Source organism: Indicator indicator, chromosome 28, assembly GCF_027791375.1.
Source record: "Indicator indicator isolate 239-I01 chromosome 28, UM_Iind_1.1, whole genome shotgun sequence".
NCBI lineage: Eukaryota > Metazoa > Chordata > Aves > Piciformes > Indicatoridae > Indicator > Indicator indicator.
This window is the reverse complement of record NC_072037.1, coordinates 12,477,646-12,491,789: the sequence shown is the minus strand read 5'-3', so window position 1 is coordinate 12,491,789 and position 14,144 is coordinate 12,477,646. Positions and strand designations below refer to the sequence as shown.

The 14,144-nt window shown below is 56.9% G+C and overlaps 1 protein-coding gene across 1 annotated transcript; it reads left to right on the top strand.

Annotated features, from left to right (window-relative positions):
* The first annotated feature begins 1,712 nt into the window (after positions 1–1,712).
* Positions 1,713–13,440, top strand: AIF1L (allograft inflammatory factor 1 like). Its single transcript, XM_054393519.1, has 5 exons — positions 1,713–1,790; positions 7,159–7,225; positions 10,111–10,152; positions 11,223–11,385; positions 13,353–13,440. Exons 1-5 carry the CDS (start codon positions 1,713–1,715, stop codon positions 13,438–13,440), a joined length of 438 nt encoding a protein of 145 aa, XP_054249494.1.
* Positions 13,441–14,144: the final 704 nt, after the last annotated feature.

The following is a 14,144-nucleotide window of genomic DNA, read 5'->3' as shown; positions in this document are numbered from 1 at the left end:
AGGCTCATGTGCTGTGGTTACAGCCAGGCTGGGACAGGAGCTTTAGGAGGACATGGAGCTTGCCTGCTTCCCGGGGAAGGGAGCTCCCAGCAGGGAAAGCAAACTGGGGCCCAGCAGAAGCAAAGCTGGACTCTTACCCTGCTCCTGGCAGGCAGGTGGAGGCATCCTCTGCCTGATACAGGCTAAAAGCAGCTCTGCTCCTGCTGCTCCCCTGCCCCAGGGCACTGCAAGGTCCCAGCAACGCAGCAGGCAGGGAGGTGGAGGAGCTGCCACTTGCAGTGGCATCACCCACAGCCTGGCAGCAGCACCCAAACACCCTCCCCACTGGAGAGGAACTTGCTGGTGGCACCAGCCTGGGCAGCTGGGAGCCACTGGTGCTCCCAGCGGTGGCAGAGGTCGGTGGCTGCATGGCCTTTAAAGGCAAGGTATGTGCCTGTCCCCCATGCTCTCACGGGAGCCAGGCAGGCAGCAGAGCCAGCTCCTTGCCCAGCCCACCCTGTGCTGTGACTTCAGGTAGCAGCAGAGGCCACTCCTGCTCCTGTAGGAGCAGAAATGAAGTCCCCAGGCTGGAGCCCATGGATGATCTTGAAGCAGCTCCCCTCTGGCTGCCCAAAGCCAACTCTTGAGAGCAAAGCTCCACAGCAGCGAGAGGGCACCAGGATTTGGGGCAGGGAATCACAGCCCCTTGCCCCCTCATGGCTCAAATCAACACCAAGCTCTCCTGCTGCTGCTAAAGCAATACCAACCCTCTGCTCTATGCCCACTGCTGCTGAAGCTGTGGCTCAGCCTCCCTGCTCCTGCTCTCCCTTCAACCCTGTTTGTTGGGTTTATTTTTTTTTTTTTTTAGCTGGTGCCACCTGCCCAGAACTGTAGCCATTAAAAATTCCTAACAGAACAGATTGCTGCCCACCTTGGAAAGCATGGCATGAGAGGGACACACATTGTGTCCCCCTCAAAGAGCAGGGGGAGCTGCCCCCTAGGGTGGGGTGAAATGGGGCTGGTCTGGGGTGGTGTGGGGCAACTGTCTGACAATTCCTACTAGAAACCTTAGCTGAGGTCTTTCAAACTAAGCTGAGGCTGCAGCAGTGAGGGGGCTGGGTGCACCCACCCTAGCCCCTGGCCTGGGCACACAGCAGCATGCCCATGGCTCTCCCGTGGTCGGTGTCTTTCTGTGCTCTGGGGTTTGCCCAGCACTGCCAGACAGCTCCCCCCCCAACCTCTAACGGGAACCAGGGCTCGGTACCAGGGCATGGAGCACAGAGATGAGAGGTGCAGGGGCGGGGGGTGCTCCTGCCCTGGATCCTAGGGCATCCCTGAGGTGGTGGGTGCCAGGGGGCTACTCCTGCTCTGGATCCTAGGGGATTCCCCGGTGATGGATACATGGGGGGATGCTCCTGCCCCGGGGTGGCTCCGGAGCTGACCCCCGGGATACAGGGCGGGTTAGGGGGAGCCTGTTCCTTCCCTTCTTGTCGGGGTCTCGGTCGCCGTTTGCTCCCGAACTCCCCCGCCCCTTGCTCTTGACCTTGCCAAATCCTGCCGGGGGGCTGCACCAGGTGCCCCCACTCACCGCCGGCAGGAGACGGGCGGGCACCATCAGCGGCCCGCTGTGGGCGGCGGGCGGGGCAGGGAAGGGGTTAAGGGTGGGGGCGGAGGGCTCAGCCCGGCCCGGCCCTACTTAAGGCGGCGGCGGGCACCGGCTGAGGTTCGGTGCGATGGCGGCTCCGCGCCGGCCGAGCGCCGGGGGGCTGCGGCGGGCCCCGCAGGACGGGCGGCTGGAGGAGATCAACAAGGTGGGGCTGGGGTCGGGACAGTGACAGCGAGGGCAGTCAGCGACAGTTTTCTCCTCCACGCTCCGGGAAAGAGTTGAGACTTTGCCCGGTGCAGCCCCAAGGGGACCGGGCGGAGGGCTCCGGGGGACAGGATGGGGAGTGGGGGCGGTGGGGGCTGCACCGGTGGCTGCTGGGGATGGGGGCTGCGGAGAAAGAGGGGAGAAGGCAGGGCAGGGGGACCTGCACCCCCTTCCCTTTGCTTGCGTTTCCCTCGGAGGGAAATCCGGCTGGAAGAAGCAGTCGGGGGCTCTGCAGGGGGATTTGCCCCCATCCCTTCTGCACCGAGAGAACTTTTGCTCCCCTCGTCCCTTCTCTGGGAAGGGTTTTGACGCCTGTCCCCTCGGCAAGGGGGGGAATTTTTGCCCCTCCCCACCCCCTCTGCAGGCTGAGGTGGCTTTGACCTCCGTTTTCTCTTCAGAGCTGGGGTGGTTTTACCACCTCGTCCTCTGCAGGAGAGAGTTTTGCTCCCTCTGTGACTTCTGCAAGGGTGAGGGGATTTTGCCTCTCCTCCCTCTGCAGTAGGATTTGCTCTCCATCCCCCCACAACACGGCTTGCTCCCCGTCCTTTCCACTACCCCCAGCACCCCACATCCTGGGCAGGTCCGAGTGTCCCTCTGTGTGCTGGGGGATGCCCAGCTTCCCCCAAAGCCCCTTTGGGAACGTGCTCCAGGAAGAATAGGAGCTATTGTTCTCCCCGAGGGCTTCCACCTCCCCTCAGCTGCATCCAGTGCTTTGATCTCTTCTCCCCGGAGTGAGGAGTTTCTGCTGCTCCGTAGCGCTGGCTCCAGCCTCTCTGCTTTCAAGTTGTGCTGGGTGAATGGGCTGCCCAGCATCGTCGGCTGGCCCACAAACCTTGGGCAGGGGGCATGGCAGCTCTAGGATTAGTGCAAAGTGCATTGGGCTTCCTGCCCTTCATGCAGGACCTTGCAGGTCAGGCAAGGTCCTCTCCTGAAGCTTTGGCTTGCCCTGTCCCTTGCTTGGCAGGAGCTGCAAGGGCAGCTCTGTTGGCATCCCTCCCAGCCAAGAGAGCTTCTGAGGGTGCAAAGAAGGTTTTAACCTTGAAACGATCAACAATGAGATTTCTAGGGTGATTTCTAGGTGAACTTGGTGGTCACTTGGCTGAGGAAGCCTGTGGCACCCTGGAGTTGCAGGTGGAGAAACCAAAGGTCTGCAGCACACACGAGTCTCAAAGGCTTGGTGGGCTTGGCTTGCCCTCACATTGGCCATGAAAAGTGCCAGTGTGTTCCTCCTGGCAGAGGTGAGCTTTGTGTAGGTCACTGGAGAGGAAATTTTGTCATTAGAAACCAGGAGGAACTGGAGAAGGAGTGGGAAAAGAGGTGGTGTGGCATAAGGTGTAGCAAGAGAGCAGCTGACAAAAAGGAGCCTTTGAAAGCTGCTGCTGGAAGGTAGGCACCACACACCCTGTGCCAAGGTGGGTCCAATACCACCCCCACAGCCACCCTGGTGCTGACCTTTGGGTTGGGGAGGAAGGGAGAATGTGATGTACCCATTGTGTCTGGGGGTACTGCTGCTGTACCCCTGCTGTGCCCTGGTGCTGGGGGCTCTTCCTCCTCCCACATGGGACATAGGCTCCTCTCTCCCCCTCACAGCCATCCTTTTGGGCAGCCTTTGTCTGGGTGAAGCTTGGATGACAAAAATGAAACAAGCTACAGAACTTCCCACCAAGGGAGGTGGGAACTGCACATTCTGGGCCTTGCTGCCTTGGCTCAGTGCTAGGAGACAGAGGTTGGAGCAGCTAGAAATGAAGCTGCAGATAGCACGGGTAGTGACAACCCACGGATCCTGAGCTCTTCTTGTGGCTCTGGGCAGCAAACCTCACGCTGCTGAGCTGTGCTCAGGCTGCCAGCTCTGTGTGGTGGTGCTGGCTGGGATGTTTGTTGTGAGCAGCCCTGCAGTGAAGCAGCTCACACCTCCTTCTGATACGCAAACCTGGGCTGGTACTGTGGCTGGAGTCGGGGAGGGAGTTCCCCAAGCCCTAAAGAGCCTCGGGGCTGCAAACCAGTAAAGTGCTCCTAATAAAACCAATCAGGCCAAATTCCTATCAGGCTTAATCTCATTGTCTCATCCTAGCACTTAGGTCCATCCCAGCCCTGTTTTCCTGGCTGGGTTCTTCCCCAGAGCTCTCCCAGGGTTAAGGCTGTTTGGCAGACAGCATCCTGAGTGCACACATGCTGCCGGAGGACAGCTGGCTCCTAGGACTGAATTCTCTCTTCTAGCCTGGGTCACTCCTCTGGGATCCCCTCTTGGCCATTCCCCTCTTGCAGAGGAATGGCAATCACATCGTTCAGCCTCCTGCATCAAGGTGGCAAATTTAATCCACCACAGATTAGGTTCAGACTAATTTTACCTTCTAAGACTGCTGCGGGAAGGAATTTGGCTTGTGGGAGAGCAGGTGTCTGCTTCTGACACTGGAACAGTTAATCAGGGCTGGAATCAGCTCCCAAGTAGTGGATTCCCCTACCCTGGACAGTTTTAAGGCTCAGCTTGACAGGCCACCTCATTTCAACTCCACCATCACCTAGAAAGCTTGGACCAGATGGTCCTTGGGGTCCCTCCCAACCTGGCACTCCATGATTCTCCCACCCAGGGCAAGCAGGAGCATCCCTCAGCCCCTCCCCAGCCCCAGCAGGTAGGGCTGGCTGGTGTTGAGCACTGGAACAGCCCCATGAGAGCTTGACCTGCTGGTTGGGGCAGCCTTTTGGGGAAGGGAGGAAGGACCTGGCTCTGCTCAGGTTGACTCACAGGTGGCTGGGGCTGGCTTGGATGGATTGATTGGCTTAGGAAGGTCTCTGTGCCCAGGAAAGGCTGCTGAGGGCAGGGGTGGGGCAGAGGCTGAGGCTTCTTAAGCAGTTCTTAAAAATAGAACACAGCCCTGAAAGTGGAAGCTGTAGCAAAGGGCTCGAGGAGGAACCTCGGGCAGTGGGGCTGAGGCTGAGTCACTGCCCTTGGGGACTGGATTCCAGGGCTATTGTGTTTGCCTTATTGCAGCCCCAGCCTGCCTGGATACAATGTGGAGGGGGCAATGCCTTGGAAATGTGCTCCCCTCCTGCTTCCTTTGGTCTAGAACAGGGCTGTCCAGTTCCTCTCCAGCTGGGGGCTGGCTCCTAGGTGAGTGCCAGGGGCTGCTGCACCCTTGGATCCCTCAGCTATCCTCTGTGGATGGAGCATTCCCTTTGGTCGTCCCAATGATCTGGGTGGGAAGAGACCTCTAAAGCTCACCTAGCTCAATCCTCCTGCAGTCAGCAGGGACAATTTCAACTAGAGCCAGTTGCTCAGAGCTCCATCCAGCCTCTCTGGGCAACCTGGGCCAGTGTCTCACCACCCCCAGTGTGAGAAAAAGAATCTTTATGTAGTCTAAATCTTCCTTCTTTATTTCTGTGCTGCTTCTTGCTTCAGGAGAAACAGTGCTGTGCTCTCACATGCCCTGTCCTGCTGGGAGCTACAAGCTGCCTGCTGCTTCTGCATGGCAGGAGTGAGGCTGTGACCTGGTGGCCAGGAGCTGCTCTGGCCCTGTTTTGGTTCTCAGTGATGTTTGGCAAGTTCCTTCTACAGAGGCTCTTCAGGGGCAGTACGTAGCAGCACTCTGGTGACTTCTGCTGCTGGCTCTCAGAGCTGAATTGGGCTCTTTGTGTAGGGCTGGCAAATGATACCCCTGGGTAGAAATCACTGAGAGAAATGAAATGGAGCTGGCAAAGGAGAGCCAAAGAAGGAGCTGGGAGCACTGCTTTTCACCACAGCTCCCCACTTGAGTTGGTGTCCATGGTGATTAGGGAAGTCTGTGTCATGCTGGTTTAGTGGGTATGGTGTCTGGTGTCCCATCTGGAGTTGTGAGAGGGGAGGGGGTGACAGTCACCTCTGTCCTGCAGGGCTTCCTCTAAAACCTAAGCTCAGCTGCACACAAAAGCAGCAATTAACTGGCAGTGAAGGTCTGAGGCATTTGGACTCCCTGGGCAGGTCCAGGTTCCACTGTCCCAGCAAGGGAGGAGGGGGCAGCTCCAGGAGCATGGGCTGGAGGGACCTGGAGTGTGTGCTGCAGGCTGTGTCCAAACATGAAAGGCTCAGGGCTGGCTGTGGCAGCAGGAAGCAGGAATTACTTTGGAGCTGCAGTGCTCTGGGGCTGGCCCAGCAGCCAGCCTGGCACAGCTCATCACACTTGGGGAGCACTGGTTTCCTTTGGAGGAACGTGGTCTGGGGGGCATCTGGGTTAATGGTGGCTATGTGGACCTCCTGCAGTCCTGGTGCCCAGGTGCCTGCAGATGAGGTGCTTTGGGGGTGTGCCTCATTAGTCACAAGTGAAGCTGCCCCAGCCTTCTGGTGACCCTGGAGATCTTGGTCCCTTGGTGCCCCACTCCTGTCTGCCCTGTGAGCATGGAGACCCCAGCAGTGAGGAACATGCCCAGATCAGGGAACAGCTCAGGCCTCTCTCTCTAAGCCCTGGAGGGTTTTTCTGCTGGCCAGGCCCTGCATTAGCAGTGCAGATGTTAATGATTCCTGCCCTGAGGAATGTGGAGTTGTTGCTGAACACAGATCGAGTCATTAAGCTGTGCTGGGCTTGCTGGAGCTGGGCAGTGTGGGAGGGTAGGGACAGGAGCAGGACCCTGCTGCTCCCAGCTTGAGGGGGTGTTGCTGGCAGGGCAAAGTGGTGGAGCTGGCTCTGCAAGCTCTGCTTTGTTCTCTCAGGTACCTGAAGGGTTCTGAGGTGAGGCTAAGGACAAATGGTTAGAAGTGACCCAGGATTTCCCCTCCAGCCTGAGCCAGGTAGGGGAAAATGGATAGATGGTCTGAGAGAGTGGGAACCTGCTCCTTACCCCCAAATCCTTGTCCTCTCCTGGTGCATGATGTTCTGCAGCCTTCACCTGCTCTATTTGCCAGGCCTCTGAGTTTATCCAGGAGTTGGAAATCTGAGCTCAAAGTGCTTTTCTGCAGGGACTAAGAGCCCTTGCTGGGACTAGGTGCTTGAACCACGTGCTGCAGATGCTTAAGTGGAGAACTGAGGAGGTGAAACCTGGGGGGGGGGGGGGGGGGGGAAGCAAGAAGAGGGTTTTGTGCAGTTATTCTGAAGGTATATGGGGTCCAGGCTTCCCTCAAGCTGTGGGTGGGAGGCTTGAGACACCAGAGGCATTCCCTTTGTACTGGATTGTTAATGACAACATGAGGAGGGACTCAACCCATTTTCAATCCTCCTGGCCCCATTCAGATGTGGTCTTCTGGGCCATGCTGCACAGGGGTATGCCCTGTAGCATGTTTTCCTTTATGTCTCTAACCTTGAAGATAGTTTCTATTATTTCTTTTTCCCTTTCTGTTTTAGGAATTTCTCTGTGACCCAAAGTTCAGTGATGAAGAAGATCTGGAGGAGAAGCTGGCAGTGTTCAAAGGTGAGAACTGGAGGCTTTCCCTGTCCTTTCAGCCTGACTATTTGCTCTGTACTGATTCTTTCCTCAGCACTTGGATCTTATCGGCCTGAGATCCTCTGCCAAATCCAAGTGACTGAGCTGGGATGGATGCTTCCTCTTTGCTTGAGAGGTGGTTTTCCCACACCAGCCTTTGTGCTTTCCTGGCTTGCAAGGCAGGGACCCTGCAGACATCCTGCCTGGAGGCTGCAAAACCTGCTGCATGGGCAAAACCCTGGGGAGCAGCAAAGGAGGATGGTTTCTGCCTAGATACTCAGACAAGGCAGCTGTGTAATGGATGGTGCAGGAGCTGGACTCTTTTTTTTTCAGTGAGTAGGAGGATGACTTCCCACACAGCAGAGGTCTCAGCTGCTTCCTGAGAGATCTGGGCACTTTCTGTCCCCAAAGATTTCTTCAGCCTGGTGTGGTCCCTTCCTAAACCCCTCAGCACTGGAGGCAACAGCAGTGCTTTGTCTGTAGTCCTGGCCAAAGCCTAACTCCTTTGGGTCAGCAGATCTGGGGCTTAGGTTTGGGCAATTTGCTGGGATGGGGATAGAGAAACAGCTCAAAAGCTTTGGAGCTCGTCCCCAAAGTGATCACAGGAGAAGACTTGGCAGGGCTGTTCTGGCTGCCTTCACTTTCTTTCCAAGCAATGGCTGAAGGCAGTGGAGAAGGCTTCTGTGCCATGAATCCCTCAAGGTCTGTCCTCAGCCTGGCTCTAACCAAGTCAAACCTGACCCTGCTTCCCTTGCAGGCATTGTCAGCTCTGTCCCTTTGAATCCTGGTTTTGCAATCCAGTGTGGGCAAGGCTGGCTCTGGGGTTCTGTGATCCCTTCCCTGCTGGGCACAGAGGAGCTCCTGTGCTCCCTGTGCTTTTCTTCTGTTGCCTTTTGTACAGCTTTGGCTTTTGGCTGCAGCTCCAAATTGTTTTTTCCCGTCACAATTGGGGCTCTTCAAACGTTGCAACTGGAGGTCACAGGCACAGAATTCCCTGAAACGAGAGCCTTTGGCATCCCCTCCTGCTGCCTCGTGAGTTTGCCTCCCTAGCCTGCCCTGCTCTCCAACGCCTCCTCCAACAATCAGCTCATTGTGTGATGATGGGGGGTGGGGGGTGGGGAGCATTTTCTTCTCTGCCCTCCTCCCCAGCCCGGGGAGCCCCTGGGCAGTGTTTGTGTGAATGCATTTGTGAGGAGAGGGCCCAGGCATGGTTTTGCCCTACCAAACCCCTGCAGCTGGGACGGAAGGGAAAGCAGAATGTGTGAGGCCAGGCATGGAGCTGGGGGGGGGGAGAGGGGGCGGTGAGGCTGCCTCTGTGCTCAGTGCTTTTTGGCTCGGTGTCAGCTGAGAAGAAAAGAAAACATGTGCTGGGCACGGGCAGGGCTGTGTCCCTGAGCACATGCTGGGCTGCCTGACCCCTGCCCAGGCAGGTGGCAGCTCATTTGAGCAAGGTCAGCATGGTGGGGCAGAGTGTGAGGAGAGCCAGGTGTGCCCTGAGCATGGCTTCAGCGCCAAAGCACATGTGTGACAGCTCCAATTCCAGCTAGAACTGCTTGCTTAATGCTTGGAGGGAGACCTTTATTCCTGCCTGAAGCATGAGCAGGTTTAGTTTGTGCATGGAATTCCCATAGGGCTGTCCTGGGCAGCTCATGACAGCAGTAATCCAGCAGCTGAGCCCTCGGTGAGGATGTGCCAAGCCACTGCTCTGCCTCCTGCCATCACTCCTCTTATCCCAGGACTTCCCTTCAGAAACACCAGTCCTGGGGAGGCTCTGATGTGTGAAATATTCCCTTTGGCTCCTCAGATTAGCCTGCCACTTCTCTGTTCACGCTCACCTGATTGCTGGTGTCCCTGGAGCAGAGGGAAAAGGCCTTTTGGCTCTGGGGAAAGGAGCAGCCTGGGAGCTGTTGCTAATTTGAGTCCCCCAAGGCTGCTCTGGGGAGTGCTGACTGCAGGGTGAGTGGAGGCTTCCCCAGCTCTGGGGGGGCCTGGATGGTGGCAGCAGGCATCTTGCTCATCTCATTTATCAGAACTGAGTTGATGGGAGGCCCCTGCAGTGCTGGGAGCTGTGCTGTCTGTCAGACAAATCCTTGCCTGAAGAGCTTAAAGTCTAAATGAGGAAGAGCCAGCAGGGGAGGGGGTAGGAACCACACAGGTGTGCCACTCTGAAGGGCATGAGCATCACAAGGCTGAAATCCTCATTCCCCTAACTGAAATCAGGGTGTAAGGGACCAGGTTTTGTCCTGCACAGCCAGCCAGGCCTTGAGCAGGCTCTGCCTTTCCCTGCAGATGCTGGAGCTGCCCAGTTCAGCAAGATCTGGCAGCAGGCTGGAAGGGCAAACAGCTTGCTCCAGTGTGACTGCTCCTAGGCACGTTCTTGGCTTTGCCCTCTTGATGTGGTCCTGGAGCTTCTCTCCTGGCAGTTCTGGGAGCACAGCACAGTGTTGGGAGGGCTGCAGAGCCTGTCCCTTGCTGTTGCAGGCAACTACGTCACCTAATCCCCCTCCTAATCCCATCAAGCTTCATCTTGGAAGCGCTCGGGGTTTTGTTTTCCTTGCTACTCCTTCTGGGAGGCTGTTCCAGAGCTTTGTTTTTCTGGCTGGAAAGCTTTTAACGCTCTCCCTGGCTAGCTGATACCTTGTTCTCATGCCAGTGTTTTCCTTCAGCTTCAATGAAAAGCAGCCACAATTAAAGAGCACTTAACTCAAGAGCCCTGGAGTTGAGATGAGGTTGCTAAAACCAAGGGCTGGAGATGTTCTCCCTCTCTGAACTGTTTGCACTCAGCAGTGCATCCATCTCAGCCCTGAGCTCATTGTCCTGAGCAGGCAGCCCTGCTCTGGGGTCCTCCTAACCTGCCCCTGTGTCTCTTGCAGAGAAGTACATGGAGTTTGACCTGAACAACCAAGGAGAGATTGGTGAGTGACCCAAGGGTGCTGGTGCTGGGCTGGAAGAGCAACAGGCTGCTGAGGTGGTGTCTGCTGCTTCCCCTTTCCTGTCTCCAGCCTTCCTTGGATCTTGACGTCCAGCCAGGGGCTTCCTTGGCTCACCAGCCCCTGCCTCTCAGCTTCCTCAGGCTCTTCTCACCTCCTGCAAGATCTAAGCTCTCCTCAGTCCTGTTCTGCTCCTGACTCACTGCTTAGCTCCCTCTCTTCTTTCTGCTCTAAATGCCTTTTTGGGTTTCTTTTTTCCTTTTAACTCCTTTTGTCTCCTTCTCAATCCCCAGCATTTCCAGTCCTGGATTTTGCCTGGCTTGAGGCAGCAGCTGTCTAAAACCAGGAGCACTTCCAGAGCAGAGAAGCTCTTTGCTTTGCTGGGAGGAGGGTGGAGGGAAGCAGAGGACTTGGATGTGAGTCTGGCTCAGCTGGTCTGAGCCCAGAAAGTCCCAGTTACATAAAGGTCCAGCCTGGAGCTGACACTGGAGTGCAACCACACTCTGCTGTGCCCTTCCAGGAGGCTGCTGCCTCGCTCCCCTCCTCCACCAGTCCTGGAGATGAAGTAAAGCCTGTGGGGAGCTGGAGGAGGCCTGGCCCGGGGCTGCTCTGATGTTTCCTGGAGGGAAGGGGCCACAGCAGGTGACAGCAATGGGAGGAAATAGCCTGTGGTGATGGGCAGGGGCACCCCTCCCCACAGCCTCTTTGTCTGCAGCTTTAACCCTGGCCTGGCTGCCTTCCTCCCCAGCCTTGTGACTCTTGGCACCATGCTCTGGGCTGGTGAAGAGTGTCCCCAAGTGTCTCTGGAGCACTTGGAGAGCTGTCCCTCCTGTGTGTGTGTGGAGGGAGCTTTATTCTGAGCTGCACACATAGCAAGTGGTACTCTGTGCTGGGCAGTGCCTCACTGGGCTATACTGGAAGGCTTCTCTTGGCTTTCAGCAGCAGCTTAATGCCACCAGCCCCAGAGCCCCCAGGTGAAGTGGTCTGAGGTGGGGAACTCCCTCCTCTGTCCCTAGGCTCACCTCTCCACAGCATTGATTGCCTTGCTCTTGCAGATCTGATGTCTGTCAAAAGGATGATGGAGAAGATGGGAGCTCCAAAGACCCACCTGGAGCTGAAGAAGATGATCTCTGAGGTGACTGGAGGGGTTAGTGAGACCATCTCCTACCAGGACTTCGTCAACGTGATGCTGGGGAAACGCTCTGCTGTGCTCAAGCTGTGAGTGGCAGGGCTGGGGAGCAGGAGATGTGCAGCTGGAGCTCTGTGTGTGTGTGTGGTGCTTGTGGAGGGGAGATGGGGACCCTTCTGAGGGGCTTGCAGCGAGACATGGGGGTGTAGAGGCCTATGGCTGGGCTGAGCAGTGCTCAGTGCCTGCTGTGTTGGCACAAGGCTTCCTCCAACATGATGCCACCCAGCACTGGGGCACTTCTTCCCATCTCCCCCATGTCTCCTGCTGGCTCCTGGGACACAGCCTTCCCTTGTGAATGGAGACACGGGGTGTAGAAGCCCATACCTGTGCTGAGCAGTGCTCAGTGCTGGCAGTGGCACTGCAGAAGGCTTCCTCCAACATGATCCATGTGATTCTCCCCCTTTCCAAGGCTGTGCAGGCCCCCAGCACTGTGGTACTTCTTCCCACCTCTCCCCCATGGCTCCTGCTGGCTCTGGGGACACAGCCTTCCCCCTGAGAATGGGGGCAGGACTGAGTGGTGAGTGCTGGCTCCTGTTTCCCACAGGATGCTCCCTCCCTGCCCAGCTTTGGAGGGACAGGATGGAGAGAGGACTCATGCTGGAAACAGCTGGCTGGTGCCTGGAGAGGTTTTGTGCAGTGCAGGCTGCCAGCACCAGCCTCCCACAGCCCCCTCTGCCCTCTCACCAGGGCTCTGAGAGTCCTGCTCTAACAAATGGCTTCTGAACACTTGCTTGGCTCCATCTGCACCCCATTGGAGCTTGGCTTTCCCTTTCACAGCCACAGAGCTGGCCCTGCTTTTGTGTCAGTAGCCACCATGAATAGGAGCTGCTCCTCTCCAGCCTCCTTGCCCCCTTCTGAGGGCAGCTTGAGAATCCCAGCCAGCTCTGGAGGCAGGTTGGGAGGAAGGCTCTTGCTCTCCCGTGGGCCCTGCACACCAGAGCATGCCTGCTGGTGATGAGTCTCTCATGTGCCTGTGTTGGGAGGTTCCTCTTCCAAGCTCTCCCAGGCTTCTGACCCCCCTGCTGCTCCTTCCTCTCTCCATGGCAGCAGGCTGAGCCTGCAGCATGTCCCCTATCTTCCAACTTTCCTTCCAGCTGCAGCAGCTTTCACAGATGGGTCCCCTCTGCTAACAGACACCACATTGTTTGTTGGCCTCTTGGAGCAAGAGCAGAAACACAAACCTCATCCCCAGAGGAGTGCAGCCCTTGCCCTGGCGTGGCAGCCAGCATTCCCTGCATGGCTGCAGCCCCCCTGCAGGAGGAAGAACCTGCTGGAGGCTGCAGAATGCTTGGGATTCTTCTAGCCAGTGCCTTGCTCCCCATCCCTGCCCTCTCCCCTGGCTCTAGCTGCTGCTGCTTGCACAGTGTTGGCTTTGGAATGTTGTGCACAGGGTGAGGCAGGGACTTTTGCTTGGCCTGCAGTGCATGCTTGGGGGGTCAGAAGGACCTTGTCCAAATCAGTCCAGCTCTGTAGGGGGTCAGGTAATGGTAGGACTGGGGGGAATGGAGCAAATATAGAAATGAAGTAGATTCAGGTTGGATGTTAGGAAGGTGGTGAGGCATTGGAACAGGTTGCCCAGGGAGGTGGTGGAAGCCTCATCCCTGGAGGTGTTCAAGGCCAGGCTGGATGTGGCTGTGAGCAACCTGCTGTGGTGTGAGGTGTCCCTGCCCGTGGCTGGGGGGTTGGCACTGGATGGTCCTTGAGGTCCCTTCCAACCCTGACAGTTCACTGATTCTATGATCCTCTGGGCTCAGAGAGGCTTTGGGAACCTGTTCCTGTAAGCTGCTGGGAAAGCAGAGCTGCCTGCCAGCCTGGCAGCACTGCCCTCTGATGGCTTTCCCTCCTCTGCTAATTATGGGATGCCCATTGCATGTGAGGCAGATGCTATTTTTCAGCAGGTAAGCTCATCCAGGGATCAGGCAGGAGAGATTTAGCAGTGATGGGCAAAGATTCTCCTGCTTTTGTTTCCAGTGGTGTTCTCTGCTGTGTTTTGCAGGGTGATGATGTTTGAAGGCAAAGCCAATGAGAGCAACCCAAAACCTTCTGGGCCACCTCCAGAGAGAGACATCTCCAGCCTGCCCTGAGCAGGCCAGGCTGAGCCACTGGCAGGGTTTGCTTTGCTGGGCTGCAACAGAGGTTTCCTGTGCTTTGTTACTCTTCCCTCTGGACTGTCCCAGTTCTCAACTAACCTGCCTTAGAGGAACACCAAGGGAAGCTGGAGCCCCCCAGCTTGTGTCTTTCTGCTGCATCCCTTAGCTGACTTCATTTGTTAGACAGAAGCTGTAGCAATGAGACCCAAAACAGTGATCCTGTGACCCTGCTCTTTCCTCTGCCTCTCCTGCATTTCCCAGGCCAGGAGCTACTTTCCTCCCTGTGCCTGTCACAACAGGCTCCTAAAGGGCCTTGCTGCCAGCCACTGAGTGTTTCTGTGGCCAAGCCCCTGTCAGCAGCTTCCTAGGTGCAACCAAACAAGTGCCTTCTCTGCTCTGTCCTGCACTCCTGACTCTGGACCAGTTCTTCCCCTCCTGCCCTCACCAAAACACCAGTTGGGCTCCCAGCTCTGTGGCCTCGTTGTGTGGTAGGTGAACAGGGGCTGGTGCATGGATAGGGAGCTCTGCCTGCAGGACTTGAGTGTGGAGGTGAATGTGGCTGCCTGCAGGGACAGCTCTGGCTGCTCCCTGGAGGCATCCTGCAGCCCAGACCATGGTGGGTCCAACACCATCCTCTGCAAGTGAGGATGGTTAAAACCACCTTAGGTGGTTAAAGTCACCTTAGGGGCCCCCTTCCT

Bases quoted from the DNA above. Each gene is read 5' to 3' on its own strand.
- AIF1L (XM_054393519.1), top strand. From the start codon at position 1,713: ATGGCGGCTCCGCGCCGGCCGAGCGCCGGGGGGCTGCGGCGGGCCCCG. The intron at 10,153-11,222 runs GTGAGTGACCCA...TTGCTCTTGCAG, and splicing joins GAACAACCAAGGAGAGATTG to ATCTGATGTCTGTCAAAAGG. The intron at 11,386-13,352 runs GTGAGTGGCAGG...TGTGTTTTGCAG, and splicing joins CGCTCTGCTGTGCTCAAGCT to GGTGATGATGTTTGAAGGCA.